General features: G+C 44.7%; 1 protein-coding gene across 1 annotated transcript in view; it reads left to right on the plus strand.

Moving 5' to 3' along the window:
* Positions 1-12,249: 12,249 nt before the first annotated feature.
* LOC143986835 (uncharacterized) overlaps positions 12,250-23,369 on the plus strand; it is a 65,839-nt gene continuing 54,719 nt past the window's right edge. The window contains exons 1-2 of the mRNA XM_077485244.1: positions 12,250-12,387; positions 18,570-18,716. Of these exons, the coding sequence (XP_077341370.1) occupies positions 12,321-12,387; positions 18,570-18,716 (214 nt within the window). The 5' untranslated portion in view covers positions 12,250-12,320. The remainder of the gene's footprint in view (positions 12,388-18,569; positions 18,717-23,369) is intronic.

Below are 23,369 nucleotides of genomic sequence, written 5' to 3' on the forward strand. Positions count from 1 at the left end.
CGCACTTGCTGCCACCGCATTGATCACAGGCAAATTAGTCGATTGCGAGGCCCTTGAGACTGCGGGGCCTTAGGCAATCGCCTAATTTGCCTAATTAGAGAGCCGCCTCTGCCCGCACCACTTCAATGACCATTAAGTGTCTGTCCCTTAACGTTCGCGGACTGAACCACCCTGCCAAACGTTTTTCCCTATGGCGGGAAGCTCACACCCAGAAGGCGGACATTCTCCTCATTCAAGAGACTCACTTCCAACTAATGAAAACACCTACTTGCACACACAAGGACTACCCGCACATTTTTCTTAGCATGTACTCCTAACAAAAAAACAGGAGGGGTCATGATAGCCATAAAAAACACAGTGTCTTTTATCCCTAAAGAATCATTCATCGATGCTAAAGGTAGATTTATAATACTAACAGGTGACTTTGATTCCCAGCCCCTCACATTAGTGACGCTGTACGCCCCCAATCTTCACCAACTGAGATTTCTCAGGCGTGTACTCAAAAAGGCCGAATCTATGCTTTATGGCAACCTCCTCATTGGAGGGGACTTTAATCTCATTGCGGATCACAACTTGGATACAACGCCTACTCATCAACGCAGGTCATCACCTCTACCTAATCTTTTACATACAAAAGACCTTTTCGATGTCTGGAGATGTCATCATGCTATGGAACGGGACTATACTTTTTTTTCAACAAGACATTGCACCTATTCACGTATTGATATGTTCCTGACTGACAAATGGCTTTTGCAGAGGGTCCGATCCACTACGATACATGATATATCATGGTCAGACCATGCTGCAATTTCATTGTCTCTTGATTCACATGGTGCCGCCTCCTCACCACCTATCTGGCGTTGCAACACTCGGCTCCTTCAGGAACCTAAGCTCGCATCACTTATCTCTCAGCATCTCAGGGATTTTTTCCACAACAATTCTACCCTAGGTATTGACCCATTTCTCCTTTGGAACACTCACAAAGCTTTCATGCGCGGCATTCTCATACAATTAGGGGCTAGGGAGAAGAAAAAATATAATGCCCTACTTCAGGGAGTTCTGAAGGAAATACACTTACTAGACACACGCAACAAAGCCTTCTCTTCACCCGCTACCGCGGCTACACTCACTGACCTCCGGAATACATTAAAGAACCTCCTTACTCAAAAATTTGATAGACACCTACGCAAGTTACAACTTAATTCTTACGCAAACACCAATCATGCGGGGAAATACCTAGCCCATAGAATCAAAGCGGCACGTACCCGTTCTAAAATCGCTCACTTACTGCATCCACTCACGCCACCAGGCAAATTGTTAATGTTATTCAACATGCGAGGTCATCGCGTACGCCTTCTCTGCTTCTCTCCGTAGACGCAGAGAAGGCGTTCAATAGAGTGCATTGGACCTATATGAAGGCTGCGTTACATAAATTTGGTTTCCAGGGACCAATACTTAATGCCATCTTGGCACTTTATTCCTGCCCATCTGCACAGGTGTACACGGCAGGCCTGTTATCCAAATCCTTTGCCATTACCAACGGCACTCGCCAGGGGTGCCCTCTTTCCCCTACCATATTCAACCTAATCATAGAACCGCTAGCAGAATCTATACGGGCGAATGATCTCATCAAGGGCTTCACATTTAATAAATCACATTTAATAAACCTGTTTGCTGACGACATCATACTATTACTGACAGACCCTATACATTCCCTCCCTCAAGCCCACAAAATCTTATCGGACTTTGGGGACATATCCTATTATAAAGTCAACCACACCAAATCGTTGATCTTTGACCTGGGAGTCCACCCAACTGCTAAACTGCTCCTGCAAACTACACTTCCATACTCCTGGTCTGACAAAGGTATCACTTACTTAGGCCTGACGTTGATGAGTACACTATCCACCCTAGCTGAGAAAATTGTTATACCGTTATTGACAAACATAGATCGACAACTCACGGACATTGGGAAGAAAGAGCTATCTTGGTTGGGCAGAATTGCAGCCTATAAAATGTCCATACTGCCACAGATACTATACATTTTTTGCTCCTTACAAATTCCAATACCCCCTCAATACATTAATGCATTGTCCAAAAGTATGTGGAAATTCACGTGGGGGGGTAAAAAAGCCAGATGTCCTCGTCGGGTTCTCCTGGTGGAAATTCACGTTGGGGGGTAAAAAAGCCAGATGTCCTCGTCGGGTTCTCCTGCCCCATAAAATCGTTTGGGGGAGCTGGATATGTAGATCTCAAAGATTATATGTGGGCCACCAGACTTGATCAACTCAAACACTGTTCTACTCTGCGGAAAGCCCACAGTGGGTAGCTATAGAAACTTCTATCTCCCCGTAGCAACCCCTCAGTCTTCTTACTCAGCGACGCATGGGATCCCTGGGTTACTAGTCATATGTCCCCGACTATAAAGGTGTCACTGCAAGCGTGGCATTATCTCCTTAGATATAAGAGCGCGGAAGCGACTGAGTTACAATATGACTTACCTATAGAAATCTTACAAGCCAAACTCCCCTCACTACAGACGTCGCGCCTTAAAGCGGAAAACATATGCTGTGTCCAGGATCTATTCCAGGGCACAGTGCCTAAATCGGTAAACCACATTATGTCAGAATTTGACCTATCGCACTCCATGTGGTTCTCCTGCACTCACGTCCATCACTTTTTGCAATCACGCCCGATACCCTCCATTTCACTGCCCACCAAAGCCTGGGATTTCTACTCTAAATCGAAACCCAATGCCAAAGGTATCTCACTATTTTATAATATCTTCCAGGACAAACAACGGTTTCACAAACAATCTGCCCCTAGTAAATGGGAAAGGGACTTAGCAACTACCTTCACTGAAGACCAATGGCTTTCTGCCTTCCAAACCATCCAAAAATCCTCTCACTGTGTGAGTCACTGGGAAATGACCCTAAAAATCCTGCATAGATGGCATTATACTCCTTACAGGTTGTCTGTCATGTTCCCGGCCTCCTCACCTCTATGCTGGCGGAACTGCGGCCAAATTGGGAACCTGATACACGTTCTGTGGGACTGCAGGTGCCTAAGAAGCCTATGGAACAAGACGTTCCAAACGATCTCCGACCTTACAGGTATCCTAACTCCCCCGAACCCCAATTTAGCCATCTTACACATTGGTATTGATATGTTTCCACGTGGCGTTAGGGCCATGGTAACACATATTCTCCTGGCAACACGTAACCTGATTCTCCGTAACTGGAAGAGTGCTCTAGCCCTTAACTTCTCTGAGGTGATTGCTACCGTGAACAGAAATCACTCCTTTGAAAGACTGCTGGCACTTAACTCTTTTCATGTAAAACCTTTGATAATGATTGGAAATGTGGACCACTAGGTTTAAACCTTGTTAATGGTATTATCTTATTGCATTGTTTATGTTTCAGGTACTGTATGATCTTCCATACCCGGGGTCTTTTCTAGCTTTACTGTGTCCAATAACCCAACCACCCACCTTTCTTTATTTCCTTGTATTTTGTTTTGTTAATATATGATAATTCCAATAAAAATCTATTGAAATAAAAAAAAAAAAAAAACGTTGAACAATTAGAACTCGAACCATTTAAGAACTTTTCAGAAATAGGAATATCCCAGCCTGTGTGGAACCAGGGTCTTCCTGGGTTTGAAGTGTCAATATGACCATGATAATGTAGTCATGTATAAGACTAGTGTACGTTCTCCATCAGCCTTTTCTTTATTTGCCCACCTACCCAAATGTGATGAACATACAGTGCCTTAAAAAAGATTCGTACCCTTTGAAATTTCCACATGTTGTCAGGTTACAACCAAAAGCGTAATTTTATTTTGTTGTGATATTATGTGATAGACCAACACAAAGTGACACATACGTGATTGTGAAGTGGAAGGAAAATGCTAAATAGTTTTCAATATTTTTTACAAAGAATATGTGAAAAGTGTGGTGTGCATTTGTATTCAGCCGGGGGAGGGGGGGAGGCTTTGTAGAACCACCTTGCCTGCAATTACAGCTGCAAGTTCAGTGGCGGCTGGTGAAGTTTAAGGATGGGGGGGCGCAAGGACCCCGCCCCTCCCAGTTGGCCCCTCCCACTTCTCATAAGCCACACCCCTTATATAATCCACATCATATACCAGGTTGCACATTAACACAGAGCTCTGCACATCATACACAGAGCTCTGCACATCATATACCAGGCTGCACATTATACACAGAGCTCTGCACATCATATACCAGGCTGCACATTATACACAGAGCTCTGCACATCATATACCAGGCTGCACATTATACACAGAGCTCTGCACATCATATACCAGGCTGCACATTATACACAGAGCTCTGCACATCATATACCAGGCTGCACATTATACACAGAGCTCTGCACATCATATACCAGGCTGCACATTATACACAGAGCTCTGCACATCATATACCAGGCTGCACATTATACCACAGAGCTCTGCACATCATATACCAGGCTGCACATTATACACAGAGCTCTGCACATCATATACCAGGCTGCACATTATACACAGAGCTCTGCACATCATATACCAGGCTGCACATTATACACAGAGCTCTGCACATCATATACCAGGCTGCACATTATACACAGGCCTCTGCGCATCATATACCAGGCTGCACATATACACAGGGCTCTGCGCATCATATACCAGGCTGCACATTATACACAGGCTCTGCGCATCATATACCAGGCTGCACATTATACACCGGGCTCTGCGCATCATATACCAGGCTGCACATTATATACACCGGCTCTGCACATCACATAAAAGGCTGCACATTATACACCGGGCTCTGCAAATCACATACCAGGCTGCACATTATACACCAGCTCTGCACATCATATCACAGGGCTCTGCACATTATACACAGGGCTCTGCACATCATATACCAGGCTGCACATCATATACCAGGCTGCACATTCTGTGTAGTAGTATGAGATCATACTATGATCATGGGCCACAGGTATAACATTATAAAGTCTTCAAAACACACCGCAGACAGTGATAGGAGCCGATATATACTAATCTCACACACACATATTAGATGTGTATTTAAACACTGCGGTATTTAATAAAAAATATACTATATTTTGTATAGTGATGATGTACTTGCACGCATTACCTTATACTGTAGCAAATAGCTATACATGTACAATGTTGGACAAGAGCGGAGATTATTATATTTTGTACATAAATGTGCAATTATCATTGTCTTCAATGTATATCAGCCTCAGCCCAGATTATACGGAACATTCAGAACATTTTATAGAAAATAAATTGCTGGGACAAATACATTTCTCGCTATAAGAGCGGAATCTATAAAATAAAGGATAATAAGATTATGGCAGCATTACATGACCATCGCGATAAATTATTATTATTGCAATGCCACCATCATACATCCGATATAAGGTATATTTAATAATTTAAATTAATAACAGTAACATACCCACCACAAAACTGTATAATTATTCATGTAATCGTTCTAAAAGGAAAAAAAAAGAGGGGGGGGGGGGAGAGGAATTTCTGCTAATCCATGAATAAAAAAATGTTGTTACCCCATAAGGACCATTCTGTAATCAGTTGGCAAACTGGTGGCGCTATATAAATCCGGAATAAATAATAATAATAATAATAATCCTACTATTCTCTAAGTGGCTGCTACCCCTAAATATAAAACCCATCAGACAGTGGTTACCCCTATAAGCCATTGTGCATCAATTAATATCTCAAGACCACCATTGTGATCAGTTTTTACCCCTAAGAACAAACAAACATTCAGTATCCACTGTTTCTAGGGATCACGCAACATCAGTTGTAACCCATAAAAATAAATAAATAAAACCATAGTCCCTACCCCTGTAACCATACAGCATCAGGCATTGCCCCTGCTCATCATTCAGCATCCGTTACTGACCCTAGTCATCGTGTCAGCATCAGTTATTGTCCCTAGTATTCATTCAGCATCAGGTATTGCCCCTGGTAACCATACAGCATCAGTTATTGTCCTGGTAACCAGACAGCATCAGTTTATTGTCCCTGGTAACCATACAGCATCAGTTATTGTCCCTGGTAACCATACAACATCAGTTATTGTCCCTGGTAACCCCACAGCATCAGTTATTGTCCCTGGTAACCACATAGCATCAGTTATTGTCCCTGGTAACACATAGCATCAGTTATTGTCCCTGGTAACCACACAGCATCAGTATTGCCCTTAGTATTCATTCAGCATCAGGTATTGTCCCTGGTAACCACACAGCATCAGTTATTGCCCTTAGTATTCATTCAGCATCAGGTATTGCCCCTGGTAACCATACAGCATCAGTTATTGTCCCTGGTAACCATACAGCATCAGTTATTGTCCCTGGTAACCATACAGCATCAGTTATTGTCCCTGGTAACCACACAGCATCAGTTTATTGTCCCTGGTAACCACACAGCATCAGTTATTGTCCCTGGTAACCACACAGCATCAGTTATTGTCCCTGGTAACCACACAGCATCATTTACTGGCCCTGGTAACCACACAGCATCAGTTACTGGCCCTAGTCATCATTCAGCATCAGTTACTGGCCCTAGTCATCATTCAGCATCAGTTACTGGCCCTAGTCATCATTCAGCATTCAGTTTACTGGCCCTAGTCATCATTCAGCATCAGTTACTGGTCCTAGTCATCATTCAGCATCAGTTACTGGCCCTAGTCATCATTCAGCATCATTACTGGCCCTAGTCATCATTCAGCATCAGTTACTGCCCTAGTCATCATTCAGCATCAGTTACTGGCCCTTATCATCATTCAGCATCAGTTACTGGCCCTAATCATCATTCAGCATCAGTTACTGGCCCTAATCATCATTCAGCATCAGTTACTGCCCCCAATCATCATTCAGCATCAGTTACTGCCCCCAATCATCATTCAGCATCAGTTACTGCCCCAATCATCATTCAGCATCAGTTACTGCCCCCAGTCATCATTCAGCATAAGTTACTGCCCCCAGTCATCATTCAGCATCAGTTACTGCCCCTAGTCATCATTCAGCATCAGTTACTGCCCCTAGTCATCATTCAGCATCAGTTACTGCCCCCAGTCATCATTCAGCATCAGTTACTGCCCCCAGTCATCATTCAGCATCAGTTACTGCCCCTAGTCATCATTCAGCATCAGTTACTGCCCCTAGTCATCATTCAGCATCAGTTACTGCCCCTAGTCATCATTCAGCATCAGTTACTGCCCCTAGTCATCATTCAGCATCAGTTACTGCCCCCAGCAATTATTCAGCATCAGTTACTGCCCCCAGTAATCATTCAGCATCACTTATTGCTCCCAGTAATTCAGCATCAGTTACTGCCCCCAGTAATCATTCAGCATCACTTATTGCTCCCAGTAATTCAGCATCAGTTACTGCCCCCAGTAATCATTCAGCAGCAGTTATTACCCCCAGTAATCATTCAGCATCACTTATTGCTCCCAGTAATTCAGCATCAGTTACTGCCCCCAGTAATCAGTCAGCATCAGTTATTGCCCCCAGTAATCATTCAGCATCACTTATTGCTCCCAGTAATTCAGCATCAGTTACTGCCCCCAGTAATCATTCAGCATCAGTTATTGCTCCCAGTAATTCAGCATCAGTTACTGCCCCCAGTAATCATTCAGCATCAGTTATTGCCCCCAGTAATCATTCAGCATCACTTATTGCTCCCAGTAATCATTCAGCATCACTTATTGCTCCCAGTAATCATTCAGCATCAGTTACTGCTCCCAGTAATCATTCAACATCACTTATTGCCCCTAGTAAACATTCAGCATCAGTTATTGCCCCTAGTCATCATTCAGCATCAGTTGCGACTTCAACATCGGTTGTTGCCATTAAATACCATTCAGCATAATATTACCCTAGTGATCATTCAACATCATTTTTTTCCCTCTAGCGACCATTCATCATCAGTTGTTACCCCTAGTGACCATTGGGCATCAGTTGTAACCTATACAACCCTTCAGCATCAATTGTTACCCCTAGAGACCATTCAGTAGTCAGTCCTTGCCCTCTTTGACCATTCAGTAGTCAGCCCCCCTTCTCTTGGACCATGGGGCGGGTATGTTGGTTGTAGTAGTCCCTGTTCCAGTCCCCTCTGGTCATCACAGTATCACAGCACATAGCCCTCCTCGATCTGTAGAGATCACAAACCTCCATGGAGGGGGATCTCACCCTCCCTGTCCTCCCCATGCCATGGCAGGGCTCTCTGGGCGCTGTGTGTATGGAGAAGGCTGCAGCAGACCCACACCAGACGATAATTATCCTTTGTCGGTGAAGAAGAGCAGATCCTCTGCCTGCAGCCATCAGACCCCTCTGCACACCAGTTCCAATTATTTGCCTTTTACTTCATGGCAGCCTGAGCGCTTAATGCTAATTAGCAACCTACAGCTTGATTTCCAGCTAGTCTCCTCCTCACACATGGATGGAGGACTCAAATGTTGCTTTTTGTCCTAATGAGAAAATCTTTTTTTTTTTTAAGTCAGGATCTGTGCAGTTGGTATGGAGCTATTACTTTAACCTTAAAAATGAAGAAGAAGAAAAAAAAAAAAAAAGGCTTTCTTGCACAAACACTTCCCTTCCTTCTGTCAAATGGGATTGTATGTGCTTCATATGATGTTTACACCAACACTGAAAATGGAAGGCAATGCAAAATAGGGGGTTGTAATATATATATATAACATAAATTAATGAAAATAATGTATGTTAATGGAAATATTCCTCCTATTTAATGCATGGCCTCCCCCTCCACCCCCCTTCTCCATGGGAGCACAGGATCAGCACTTACCTTGATGACTGTGTGCTCCTCTCCGGTGTTCTCCGCTCCTCTCCTGCGGTGTGCTCTACTCCTCTTACTTCCTGTTTCCTCTCTCGGGTGCAGTGGGAGAGAGAAGACAGGAAGTGACATCTGAGTCAGATGTCAATCAAACTGCCCAGCCGTAGTAATACATACTACAGCGCCGGGCGGAAACTACTCAGCGCTTCAGAAAGCGTCCCAAGGCGGGCTAAACGCCCGCAAATGAAGCGCCACGTCTGCAATCTCATGATTGCATTGACGTGGCGGTTCCCATAGTGCACTGTGTCCGGCGCTCGAACACAGTGCACTTCCTTAAAGAACTTTTTTTGGTCCGTCACTGCTGCATGTCATTTTGGGGATGTTTCTATCAGTTTTGCACATCTAGAGAGTGAAATTTTTGCCCATTCTTCATTGCAAAATAACTCAAGCTCTGTCATATTGGATGGGGAGCATCTGTGAGCAGCAATTTTCAAGTCCTGATACAGATTCTCAATTGGATTTAGGTCTGGACTTTGACTGGGCCATTCTAACACATGAATATGCTTTGATCAAAAGCATTCCATTGCAGCTCTGGCTTTATGTTTAGGGTCGTTGTCCTGCTGGAAGGTGAACCTCTGCCCGTCTCAAGTCTTTTGCAACTCTAAAGCCGCGTACACACGGGCGGACTGTCTGGCCAACTTAGTCCATCGAAACACATTTCAGCGGACAGTCCGCTCGTGTGTGGGCTTCAGCGGACTTTTTCAGCGTGCAGTCTGGCGGACTAAGTATTTCGGAATTTCCGTAATATTGTCCATCGTACTTTGGTTTCAGCGGACAGTCCGCTCGTGAGTAGGCTAGTTCGACGGACTAAGTATGGCGCATGCTCAGAAAGGATTTACACGGCAAAAGGTTGCATTGCTGTGTATTGGACTTCCTATTTCTAGTCCCGTCGTACGTGCTGTACACGTCATCGCGCAAACTTTCGACGGACTGTTTTGCATCCGTGTGTGGTCAAGTCCGTTCATTCGAAAGTAGGACGGACTGTCCGACGGACTAAGTTGGCCATACAGTCCGCCCGTGTGTACGCAGCTTAACAGGTTTTTTTCTAAGATTACCCTGTATTTGGCTCCATCCATCTTCCAATTAACTCTGATCAGCTTTCCTGTCCCTGCTGAAGAAAAGCATCCCCACCACATGATGCTGCCACCACCATGTTGGGGGTGTGTTCAGGGTGTGTTCAGGGTGATGTGCAGTGTTAGTTTTCCGCCACACATCATGTTTTGCTTTTAGGCCAAAAAGTTAAATTTTGGTCTCATCTGACCAGAGCACCTTCTTCCACGTTTGCTGTGTCTCCCGACATGGTTTCTCATAAACTGCAGATGGGATTTCTTATGACTTTCTTTCAACAATAGCCTTCTTCTTGCCACTCTTCCATAAAGGTCAGATTTGTGGAGTTCACGACTAATAGTTGTCCTGTGGACAGATTCTCCCACCTGAGCTGTGGATCTCTGCAGCTCCTCCAGAGTTACCATGGGCCTCTTGGCTGCTTCTCTGGTGAATGCTCTACTTGCCCGGCCTGTCAGTTTAGGTGGACGGCCATGTCTTGGTAGGTTTGCAGTTGTGCCATATTCTTTCTATTTTCGGATGATGGATTGAACAGTGCTCTGTAAAATGTTCAAAGCTTGGAATATTTTGTTGTGACCTAACCCCACTTTAAACTTCTCCACAACTTTATCCCTGACCTGTCTGGTGTGCTCCTTGGCCTTCATGATGCTGTTTGTTCACTAAGGTTCTCTAACAAACTTCTGAGGGCTTCACAGAACAGCTGTATTTATACTGAGATTAAATTACACGCAGATGGACTCTATTTACTATTTTGGGGACATCTGAAGGCAATTGGTTCCACTAGATTTTAGTTAGGGGTATCAGAGTAAAGGAGCTGAATACAAATGCACACCACACTTTTCAGATATTAATTTGTAAAACATTTATCATTTTCTTTCCACTTCACAATTATGCACAACTTTGTGTTGGTCTATCACATAAAATCCCAATAAAATACATATACATTTTTGGTTGCAACATGGCAAAATGTGGAAAATTTCAAGGGGTATGAATACTTTTTCAAGGCATTGTATCATGAAGCAACCATTCATTTTATTGTCACCTTAGCAGTTGTACTGCATCAGGTTGGCTCCCCTACGCAAAACCACATAGCTATATGTCGGCTTGCGGGGTCCGTATAGCAGGCGATGCTCGTGGCCGACGGTCGCGATAACCACCAGCCCTGAGCGATCGTGACCAGGAGACAGAGAACAGGGACGAGTGTATGTAAACACACTTCCCTGTTCTGTTCTGACAGAAGTGACAGATCGTTTGTTCCTATTAGCTAGGAACCACGATCCATCACTTCCTCCAGTCGGTCCCCTCCCCCTTCAGTTAGAATCACCTCCCAGGGAACACAGTTAACCCCTTCACCGCACCCTAGTGTTAACCCCTTCACTGCCAGTGACATTTTTACAGTAATCAATGCATTTTTTATCGCACTGATCGCTGTATTAACGCCAATGGTTCCAAAAATGTGTCAAAATTGTCCGATGTGTCTGCCATAATGTCGCAGTCATGATAAAAATTGCAGATCGCCGCCATTACTAGTTAAAAAAAATAATAATAATAAAAATGCTATTAATCTATCCCCTATTTTGTAGACGCTATAACTTTTGCGCAAACCAATCAATATACGCTTATTGCGATTTTTATTTTTTTACTAAAAATATGTAGGAGAATGCATATAACGGCCTAAACTGAGAAAAAAATTCGCTTTTAAAAAAAAAAAAAAAATTGGGATATTTATTATAGCAAAAAAGTACAACATTTTTTTTTCAAAATTGTCGTTCTTTTTTTTGTTTATAGCGCAATAAATAAAAACGGCAGAGGCGATCAAATACCACCCAAAGAAAGCTCTAATTGTGGGGAAAAAAAGGTCAGGAAGGGGGCAAATTTTTCCAGGGCCGAAGTGGTTAATGTGCTTTAGTTGACAATAAAATCTTGCTGTTCCTCCCTTGTAAAAAGTTAAAATAATATAAAATAAATCCCACATAGGGCTTGCTTAAACATGTGCTGCAAAATATGCAAATCTTGACCCTTTATTTTTGATGTAAACAGACATTAGCTATGAATATTAGGACTGACATGGGGAATGTCCCTCCAGTTCCTCGTGTGTCATATATACACGATGTATATGTACAATGGAATACAGGTTTTATTGTGACACCTCCAGGGATTTACACATTCGGAATTAGGCTTTTGCAAGATGGGTATGATGCCACCAAAGGGAAAAGATTATTGAGAAATTGGGTAAACAATAACAGATAATGACAGGTCTCTGGCACGCCTCTCACATCTCTTCCTTCTAAAATACAGATATAAGAACCATCCGCAGATTAAGGATTTATTCCATCCAGACTGCAGACATGAGATTGGTGGGACTGACACTATCCATCCTCCTGGGGGTGCTACTGCTCCAAGTGGTGACTGCAGGTATGTGATTCTGTGCTAAGGCTACTACAACTATAGCTCTGACATAGTCCACAGTGCTGTGTATAGACAGAACACGGACAGTCTCTGCACCAGAGAAGCTTACACTCTAATGTCCTTCACACTGTCACAGTCTATTATTACACATTTATATACCTCTGACATATATCACAGTGCTGTACAGAGATCACTTAGCCAGTCACATCAGTTTCTGCACCAGAGGAGCTTACACTCTAATGTCCCCCCACAGTCACACACTATTATTATTATATATTTATATAGCTCTGACATATACCACAGTGCTGTACAGAGATCATGTAGCCAGTCACATCAGTCTTTACCAGAGGAGCTTACACTTTAATGCCCCCCCACAGTCACACACACTATTATTAATATACATTTATATCGTGTTCTGTATATAATTGTATTCTATTTTGTATGTATTGCACACTACCCTCACTGTGCACACGGCATTAATAATGTTTTCAGTACATGTTTTGCATTCTTTCGAGTCCTGATTAGAATTAGCCTGCCTATGTTACGCCCCTTGTTACCATAAACGTACAATTGTAATATTAATGTGATAACTACGTAATCATGTGTATAAAAACCTTCAATTGCGTCATAATAAAGTTAGAACAGTTATTTGGAAAGATGCTGAGTGTATCTTTTGTGTCTGACCCCTACTGCAGTAGTTATTATTAATTTGGAACCACTAATCAATATGAGGATAGAAGTTGCCTATCTATAAATTCCCATGTCAATAGCTCTGACATATACCACAGTACCTGTACAAATAACACTGGGCCAGTCACATCAGTCGCTGTACCAGAGGAACTTTCACTCTTTCCCTCCCACAGTCACAGTATTATTTCACATTTATATAGCTCTGACATATACCGCAGTGCTGTACAGAGAACACTGAGCCAGTCACATCAGTCTCTGCACCAGAGGAGTTTTCACTCTCATGCATGTAAGTAAAGCACAGCACAAAATCCAACTGACCCTAAAGGATTTTAAATAGAAGAACAACAGAAATGGACTTTGTAGGCACCAATTATAAAAAAATGTTTGATACATGACCCTAAAGGATGCCTTTACATTATAACAGAGCCCCTGGGTTGTATAGGCGCTATGTTTGCACACCAACTGAAATGAGAAATCAGAATGAGTGTGGAGGTTCCGAAAGAGGAGCAGGAGGGAGCAACCCTCATTCTCTGAGGAGATGATAACCCCTTCTAATGTTCATAGACAGAGAAAGGCTTTAAAAAATATCACCCCCCCCCCCCCCAATTACCAGTGAAGTATTCCAGAATCTGGGCTGGCTTGTGATTTCCTTCTTTTAGTCTTTAGTTCACGTCATTTTATTTAAAAACTGGTGAACCTTTGGAGAAAGTTGTGGGACTCTTGGGTGAAAGCATTGATAAATAAATCCCTAAGCATGAATAAATATTGATAAAAAAAAATAAAGCATGAATTCGTAAATAATAGTCAAAAATATGAAGAGGATACTGCATAGAGTAGCATGGAAACACTACCTGGCATAACAAGCACAAGGCCCAACTCTTGATATATTTCGTCCTCTGCCATTTAGCTCCCCCATCCATTGCCACAACCTGTGTCATCACTTATAACATGCAGGAACTGTAGACTATATGACCCATAGTTTGTGGACTCCTGACCATCACGCATATATAAACTTGTTGGACATTTCATTGCAAAAGCATGGCTATTAATATAGAGTTGACCCCCCTTCACCACTATAATAGCCTCCACTGTTCGTGGATGGCTATCCACAAGATTTTGTAGCGGATCTGTTGGAATTTGTGCCTATTTGTGAGTGTCAGAAACCATGAATCATAAATAAAATAAATTACACTTGTTTAATAATAATAAAAAAAGTTACACAGAGTAAACGTAGTCAAGACATAGCCAGAGTTCAGGAACCGGAACGGATAGTCAGACAAGACAAAACGTCAGGGAGTCAGAAGGAATGTCAGCCAAGCAAGTCTTTAACAGGAACACAGGAGAGCGTCTCTAAAAAGCCTTCCTAAAGGCTGATTAGTCACTGGAATGCTTTTACTGGCAGCGGGAGGGAATGTCCTGGTACATCTGCGGTCTCTCCCGTGCGATCGAGAAGCCTGGGATCCGATCCGACAGTGCTGCCGAGTTTCCACAGAGCTGGCTGTGGACCGGATGGTCCCTGGGCCATCTGTATGATACTGGGAGGCATCATGATGCCATACTAACATTTTATTTATTTTCTGTAAAGCAGAGATCAATGTTTTTTTTCTTTGATCTCATACTTTTCAGGGTAGAGGAGAGATCTAGGGTCTAATAGACCCCAGATGTCTCCATAATGAGGACTTGTCATGCCTTATTTGTATCATAAGAGATGTTTACATTTCTTGGTAGAGAGAGTTTGGCCTCAAAAATAATTTAAAATAAGGGTATGGGTACCATCATCCTAAATTTCAGGCAATAAGGAAAAGATGGGTAGATATAACAAGGGCTACTCCAAAATGCATGTAGCGGCCATAACCCTTGGCAGGGCAGCCTTAACTTTTTGGGCTTACCAGTTACCTCTGCTTGGCTTGTCCTTCCACGTCTAGGGGTTCCCAGGGTTGATACCCAACAACTTTGGGCGTTGACACCAATAAAGTCCTTTTGAAAAGTTTTTATTTGCAGGGGTAACATCCAACAACACAGTCTCATATGGGAACAGAGGGCAAGGGTGAAGAACTCAGGCACCTTGAACTGCTAGTGTAACAAAGTCTCTATTACCACCCAGAGAGTAGCCACTCGCAGCTGGGCACTTCAAGGCTGAACAAATCTCTAGCCAGAGATTATGGCAATCAGCACGTTGATTCAGAACTTAAGAAATCTCTAACCTTGAACGAGTTATAACTGAAAGCGAACGGGAACCTTTTTCCTCCGTACCTGGAACGTTCTCTGTCTCCTTGACAGTACGGGAAAAAGTGCGGATTCATCAATGTCCTTCACAACTCAGTAACCAGGCACTTCTCAGGATGCTGGCTTGTCGGCCCTCCTCCGAAGAGTCCTCCCACGATCACTTACACGAGCTGCGGTGCCCCTCCAAGCTGAGAACACACCCGGACACCTTGAATCCTCCCTCAGTTACTGCGCCTCAGACCAGCCGGTTCCAAGACTCGGGAACAGACGGATCCCTACCCCAGACCAGACGGGTCTATTGGGGCTAACCAACAGAAGCATGTTGCGGAGCGTCGAACGCTCCGTGACCGAGACCCCTTGTGGGGCTACCCCGGTCCAGGAACCAGGAACAGACCGCCTGGGCCTCATGAACGACGACTGTTGAGCACGTGCCTTCCACATCTTAAGTACCCTTCCCCAGACTCCTCAGCGGGGCCCGTCACACCCACTGATTGGTTCCGAGGAAGTTGATACCCAAAACGTCCAACCAGGCCTGGTTCTGGCCTGTCATGTGCCCCTCACCGTACACATGACCAGGCGGAACTCTAAGCCCTTGTACACATGGTCAGACATTCCGACAACAAAATCTGCGGGATTTTGTCCGACGGATTTTGTCCGAAACTTGTGTTGCATACACACGGTCGGACAAAGTTGTCGGAAAATCCGATCGTTCGTAACGTGATGACTATATTTCGTTACGACGGGACTACATTCTGGCTAGTAGCCAATAGCTTTGGTCTAGGAATTTGATCTGAGCATGCGTGGCACTTTGTCCCACCGGAATTCTCTACAAACGATCGGACAAAGTCCGATTGGATCATGTTGTCGGAAAATTTTATAGCCCAGCTGTAAAACCTTTTCGGTCGGATATTCCGACGGAAACAGTCCGATGGAGCCTACATACGGTCGGATTATCCGACAACATGGTCCGATCGGACGTTTTCCGTCAGAATGTCCGACCATGTGTACAAGGGTTTACACAGCCCAGCCAAACTGATGTCAAAGTTAACCTACATAATTAACCCTCAGAACCCCATTACTGTCCTGAGGCAAAAACTAAATTTACACAGAAATGACACTTTGTCCAAAGGGTCACCGCTATCATGCATATTTACCCTTAATCACCCAAAGTTCATTGGACTATTCCGGTATCACTATTCCGGTATATTGCTATCACATTTCTTGTGATAGCAATACAAGTGATGAAAAAACAATTAACCACTTCCCGACCAGCGCACGACGATGTACGTCGACAGAATGGCACGGGCAGGCATATTGGCGTACATGTACGTCCAATATTCGTTGCCGCCGTGCCATCGGGAGCGCGCCGCCGGCGGCGCGCTCCCGCGCTGGTCGGGACCCCCGTGAGTCCGGTCGCGGGACCCGCGGACTCGATCGCCGCGGGCATCCCCGCGATCGTCTCACGGAGCGGCCGAATGGAGGAAATGCTGTATAAACAACATTTTTCCATTCTGCCTAGCAACTAGTGACGCTGATCTCTGCTCCATGTGATTGGAGCAGAGATCAGTGTACACTAAATGAAAGCCCAACCCCCCCACAGTTAGTAACACACCCCTAGGAACACTTAACCCCTACACTGCCACCCACTGGTTAACCCTTTCACTGCCAGTGTCATTTACACAGGAATCACTGCATTTATATAGCAGTGATTACTGTATAAATGACAATGGTCCCAAAAATGTGTCAAAAATGTCCGATGGGTCCCCCACAATGTCGCAGTCACAATAAAAATCGCAGATCGCCGCCATTACTAGTAAAAAAAAAATTAATAAAAAATTATTAATAAAAATGCTATAAAACTATCCCTATTTTGTAAACCCTATAACTTTTGCGCAAACCAATCAATAATCGCTTATTGCGATTTTTTTTACCAAAAATATGTAGAAGAATACGTATCGGCCTAAACTGAGGGAAAAAAATGTTTTTTTATATATTTTTGGGGGATATTTATTACAAAAAGTAAAAAATAATGCGTTTTTTTCAAAATTATCGCTCTATTTTTGTTTATAGCGCAAAAAATAAAAACCGCAGGGGTGATCAAATACCACCAAAAGAAAGCTCTATTTGTGGGAAAAAAAGGACATTCATTTTGTTTGGGAGCCACGTCGCACGACCGCGCAATTGTCAGTTAAAGCGACGCAGTGCCGAATCGCAAAAAGTGGTCTGGTCTTTGACCAGCAAATTGGTCCGGTCTGAAAGTGGTTAAAGAAACAGTCTTTCATTTAAAAAAAAAAATGAAACAGTGGAAACGTAATATTTTTTTAAATAAACATGAAAACAGTCAGTCAACGTTATCACGAGAGCAATAATTCTAGCGCTAGACCTCCTCTGTAACTCAAAACTAACATATAAAAAAAGTGTTAAGAATTTCCTATGGAGATTTTTAAGTACCATAGCTTGGCACCATTCCACGAGCGTGCGTAATTTTAAAGCCTGACATGTTAGGTATCTATTTAATCTGCGTTATATCATCTTTTATATTTCAACAAAAATTGGGTACTATACTGTGAGGTTTTTTTTTGCATTAAAATTCATTAAAGTGTATTTTCAAAAAATAAATAAATGAATAAATAAATGGCTGCGCACATTCCCTGTGACATAAAAAGTTGCAACCTTCACCATTTTGTTCTCTGGGGCCTCGTCTTAAAATATATATATTATTATATATGTGTGATAATTATTGGTTTATACAACATGTATGTTTGAGTTGTATTTTACACATATGGCAGGGCAATACTCTTCAATTTATATTTAAATGTAAAAATTACCTTTTTTTTGCTGGAAAATTACTCAGAATATATATATATATATATATATATATATTCTGAGTAATTTTCCACCCAAAAAAAAGGTAATTTTTACATGCAGGAAAGAAATGCCAGAATTGGCCCGGTAGTGAAGCAGTTAAAGAATGATGGCTTTTTTTCTGATCTGATTCACCAAAATAAAGACCCTGAAAATGTCACATGTGAACTACCAAGAAACGCTCTGTGCATTCTGTATTCTCATTATAGACAGTTATTGCTGGTGTACGCATTAATGTGAGTTAGGAACCTTAGATTGTAAGCTCCTTGAGGGCAGGGATCGATGTGAATGTACAATATGTCGGCAAAGTGCTATGTAAATTGACAACACTATATACAGAAAGTACCTGTAATAATAATAATAATAATAATAAATGCAGCTAATGATAAATGTGTTTTTCCCTGCAGTGAGGAAACCGGGCACCTGTCCCGTGGTTAATACCCTTTTACCATGTAAGGGCCCCATACCCAGGCGTTGTAAAGCAGATTCGGATTGTCCTGGGAGAAAGAAGTGCTGTGACGTCGGCTGTTCTTTTAAATGCCAGGAACCCATCGGTAAGTGGATGACTGTGATAAGATATATAGTGGCCCGGTACAGACCAGATCTTCCCCAAATGTGAGGGTGGAAGTGTCAGTATTGCCCCTAGGAGCCAATAATCCGATCCTTCCTTTCCTTCTCCCAGTGCAGCTTGTATAAGAACAATGTGTACAGCAAGTTTTTACAAAGCCTTTGCAGAGCTTTCGTCCAGCTTTTAGCAGCTTTATAAAAGCATCCATCCAGTTGTACACACTGGGAGTAAACAGGGTGTGTATAGTACATCCTGTCCTTCTTCCTCGCTGCTGTTCCCCATCTCATTTGCCACTAATGGCTGTCAAAATTACAGCAGGGAGTCAAACAAGGACATCTGTCACTGTTTGTAAACATTGTTAAGAGGTAAGATAGAGAGATAGAAAGCAACATATTTATGAATATTTTTCAGACAGGAGATAGAGGGATACAAAGTAAGATTGTTTATAAACATTAATCAGACGGGAGGTAGAGAGATACAAAGTTATATTGTTTATAAACATTGATCAGACAGGAGATGGAGAGATACAAAGTAACATTGTTTATAAACATTGATCAGACAGAAGATAGAGAGATACAAAGTAAGATTGTTTATAAACATTGATCAGACAGGAGATAGAGAGATACAAAGTAAGATTGTTTATAAACATTAATCAGACGGGAGGTAGAGAGATACAAAGTTATATTGTTTATAAACATTGATCAGACAGGAGATGGAGAGATACAAAGTAACATTGTTTATAAACATTGATAAAATGGGAGATAGAGAGATACAAAGTAACATTGTTTATAAAGATTGATCGGCCCCTTTCACATGGGGCTGTCCGTTTTACTTCTCCACTTGCTCAGCAGGAATCGCTCTGTTGATCCCCGCTGAGCCGGGGCGGATGACAAGTCCGTCTCTGCACTCTGTCCCTGTCAGAGACTCCGCTCTCCCCTATGAAGGGATCGGATGATTACGGACCGCCTGTCTGTTTTCATCCAATCTGCCAGACAGATGGAAAATAGGACATCCATCCATAGGTCGGATGTCATAAAGACAATGGAGCGACCATTCAGATCCACCTGAAAAAACTGACAGGCGGATCTGAACGGTCCACACATGTGAAAGGGGCCTTAGACGGGAGATAGAGAGATACAAAGTAACATTGTTTATAAACCTTGATCAGATGGGATGGCAGCATGCATTTTTGGGACATCAGGCCACCCTTTTGAGGTTAAGGCCCCTTTCACATGGGCCATACTCCATCAGGAGGCCACTTGCTCAGTGGGGAATCTGTCTGCTGATCCTCCACTGTGAAGGCGTATAGCTGGTCCGTGTCCGCTCCGCTTATGCAGAATAGACACAGACACGGCCTGCTCTCCTCTATGGGCAGTTGGCTGTAAACGGACCCCGACTACCATCTGATCCACCCAGATGGAGGGTAACAGAACCCCATCCATTCATTTTTAGCAAATTAGATGTAGGTGGGTGTAAACAGACACTTGTAGTAAGAGTCTTAACTTGCAAAGTAGGTGTGATGAGAAAGCCTGAAGAAGGGTAGGTAACAATCCATCTAGTAAAGTAGAGATCGCTCGGATGGCTTCAGTATACGGATCCGGTATGTATCAGCTATAACCGGAGGAATTTAAGCGTCCCATGAATTGATGATAAGAATGGACCCCCTGTTTGGAAACCCGTGAAACTGCCCAGATCCCAAACAAATGTCCCATAAATGATTTGGATTAAGCCTAATTTCAGAGAAAATACAGACATTAGAATGGACTGCTTGTAGTGAGAGGTTACGTGGGGGAAAAGGGAGCAAGGGCTAACCCGAGGAGCCCCTGCAAAATAATTGATGAGAAGATTGAACACTTCAAAACGGATACCCTTGACCTGTCTGTCTATTCTTGGTATAGGGTGAGTCGCAAAAATGGGCAAACTGTCAGGAGTTTGCAGGGGTCTGAAATGCTGGATGCCTGATAGATGACATTATGCTTCGAAAGTCGGAGTCATGAACCTGAGAAAATCTTCCAAACCTTGGTATAAGCCTACAGAGTATTCATGGATAAATAACCATAACCCAGATCGATGACTTGTGTCCAGAGAGACTAACCATGACCAGCAGGGAGTAAGAAAGGAACCGGTTTGCCCAACAGCTCAGTGCTGGCTGCGCCAAAGTGAATCGCACTGATGAACTCTCCCAGGAAGTGAAACTTGTAGGTCAGACCTAGCCACATCAACGAACACATGAAGGACATGATTCAAAGAGACCCTGATCCACCTTGTGACTAACTGCCAGTATTGGCAAATAACGAAAAAGCCGAAGTATGCGCAAACTTGGGCCGATGAACTTCCGTGGGCCAACCACTCATGACTCAAGATGGCCGAAATCCAACTGAGTCAGCTGCGTCTGAACCACTCCGAGAGTCCTGCTCATGGCTGTGGAATAAACATGGCGATGCCATTCGAGTCACCCAGAAAACTAGTCCCGCATGATTAAGTTGGGCCGTGCCTCTGCCTGTAACCTGACAACCGAGTCAGAGTCCTAAAACAGGGGAAGGAGGGCCAGACTCCATCCTGAGGAAATATTCTCATGGCATGATTCAACATACCCAAAGTGACTGAAGCGCCCCTATGAACAGGCTGGGGATCGGACAAAAGATGAATGATCTCCAGTGTGCTGGACGGGCGATCAGCATATCTCCCAGAAAAACCTTTCATCATCTGTGTATGATGGGGGAGGAGGGGGGCTGGCAGACAAGCCTGCAGTGTCCTCCGGGGAGCCAGCTCTCATAGGGCTGCATTGCATCTGTGTGCTTAAAGTTTGTTTACCCGGGAGAAGTATGCAGTGCAGTGTGGGCCGGACTCAGGGGGGGCGGGACTCTGGCTGGGGAGAACAGACATCGGACTGAGCAGCAATGCATGGAGCAGGAGAGGGGTACTCTGAGCAGCCGGCCAAGGACACAGGTCATGCAGGGAATGTACAACTAAAGAGCAGCCAGTGCGATAGTCGAGCGTGGAGCTCTGCTAGTCACCCTCCACCCACCCGTGTGCATGGTGCACTGGTACCCCTAGCTGCCTATGCTGCTGCCGGCCATATGTAGAGGGGGCTGCATGGGCCCCCTGCATCACAGGGCCCGGTTGCGGTCGCGACTGCTGCACCCCCTATAGTTACGCCCCTGACGTCCATATACCAAAGTCCAAAAGTCCCCCTTCCTGCCTCCAAAGACACCCCTTTAATCATATAATACAACTTTTTTAACAAGTTGGTTGCAGGAGAAGATTAAACAAGACTATGACAGGAAAAGGTGCACATCATTTGTAAGCAGGCCCGGATTGGCCACAGGGCAAACCGGGCACGTGCCCGGTGGGCTGCGGCCGCCGGGACCGCCAGGCTGCAAGTCCTTGCGGGCTCATCCAGCCTCTCCTCGGCCACTCGGCTGCCAGTTAAGCTCAGCCATCGGAGCCGGGGGGGAGGAGCTAGATGAGACGCCTTCGGCGGCCTCTGAGCGGCTGCGCGGCCGCCCGTATAGGTCAGCCGTCAGTGCCGGGAGGAGCCAGAGCAGACACCTTCAGAAGTGCCTGAAAAACCATGAGTTCAGCCCCTTGTAAACTGCATAGTAGGAGGAGCGGGGAGGGGGGGCGGCTGCATATTGAAAAATAATTCTCTCCATCTTCCTCCTGCAGTAGCGGAATGCCTGCGAGAGGGAAAGAAGAAGCATTCAGAGACTGCAGGAGGAGGATGGAGAGAATTATTCTTCTATATGCAGCCGCCCCCCCCCCCCCTCCTCCTATCCTGCTTCTCTCTGCTGCTCCCCCCTGGGCTCTCCACCGCACCCATACTCTCTGCCACCCTGCCATGCTCCCTGCCATCCCCCCATGCTCTCCACCTCCCCCCATGCTCTCTGCCATTCCCCCATAGTCTCCTCCTCCCCCCATGCTCTCTGGCATACTCTCCACCTCTCCCCCATGCCATCTGCCATCCCCCCCATGTCTCTGCCATCCCCCCCATGTCTCTGCCATCTCCCCATGCTCTCCACCTCCCCCCATGCTCTCTGCCACCCCCCATAGTCTCCACCTCCCCCATAGTCTCCACCTCCCCCCATGCTCTCCACCTCCCCCCTTGCTCTCTGCCATCCCCCCCATAGTTTCCACCTCCCCCCATGTTCTCTGCCATCCCCCCATACTCTCCACCTCCAACCATGCTCTCCGCCACCCCCCATGCTCTCTGCTATCCCCCCATGCTCTCTGCCATCCCCTCCATGCTCTCTGCCATCCCCCATGCTCTCTGCCATCCCCCCATAGTCTCCACCTCCACCCATGCTCTCCGCCACCCCCCATGCTCTCTGCTATCCCCCCATGCTCTCTGCCACCCTCCCATGCTCTCTGCCATCCACCCCATGCTCTCTGCCATCCCCCCATAGTCTCCACCTCCACCCATGCTCTCTGCCATCCGCCCATACTCTCCGCCATCCCCCCATAGTCTCCATCTCCCCCCATGCTTTCAGCCATACTCTCCACCTCCCTCTCCATGCTCTCTGCCATCCCCCATGCCATCTGCCATCCCCCCATGCTCTCCACCATTCCCCCATGCTCTCCACCATTCCCCCATGCTCTCCACCTCCCCCCCATGCTCTCTGTCATCCCCCATAGTCTC

This window comes from Lithobates pipiens, unplaced genomic scaffold (genome assembly GCF_037356315.1).
Source record: "Lithobates pipiens isolate NorthernLeopardFrog02 unplaced genomic scaffold, aLitPip1_a1.2 Scaffold_18, whole genome shotgun sequence".
NCBI classification, from domain to species: Eukaryota; Metazoa; Chordata; class Amphibia; order Anura; family Ranidae; genus Lithobates; species Lithobates pipiens.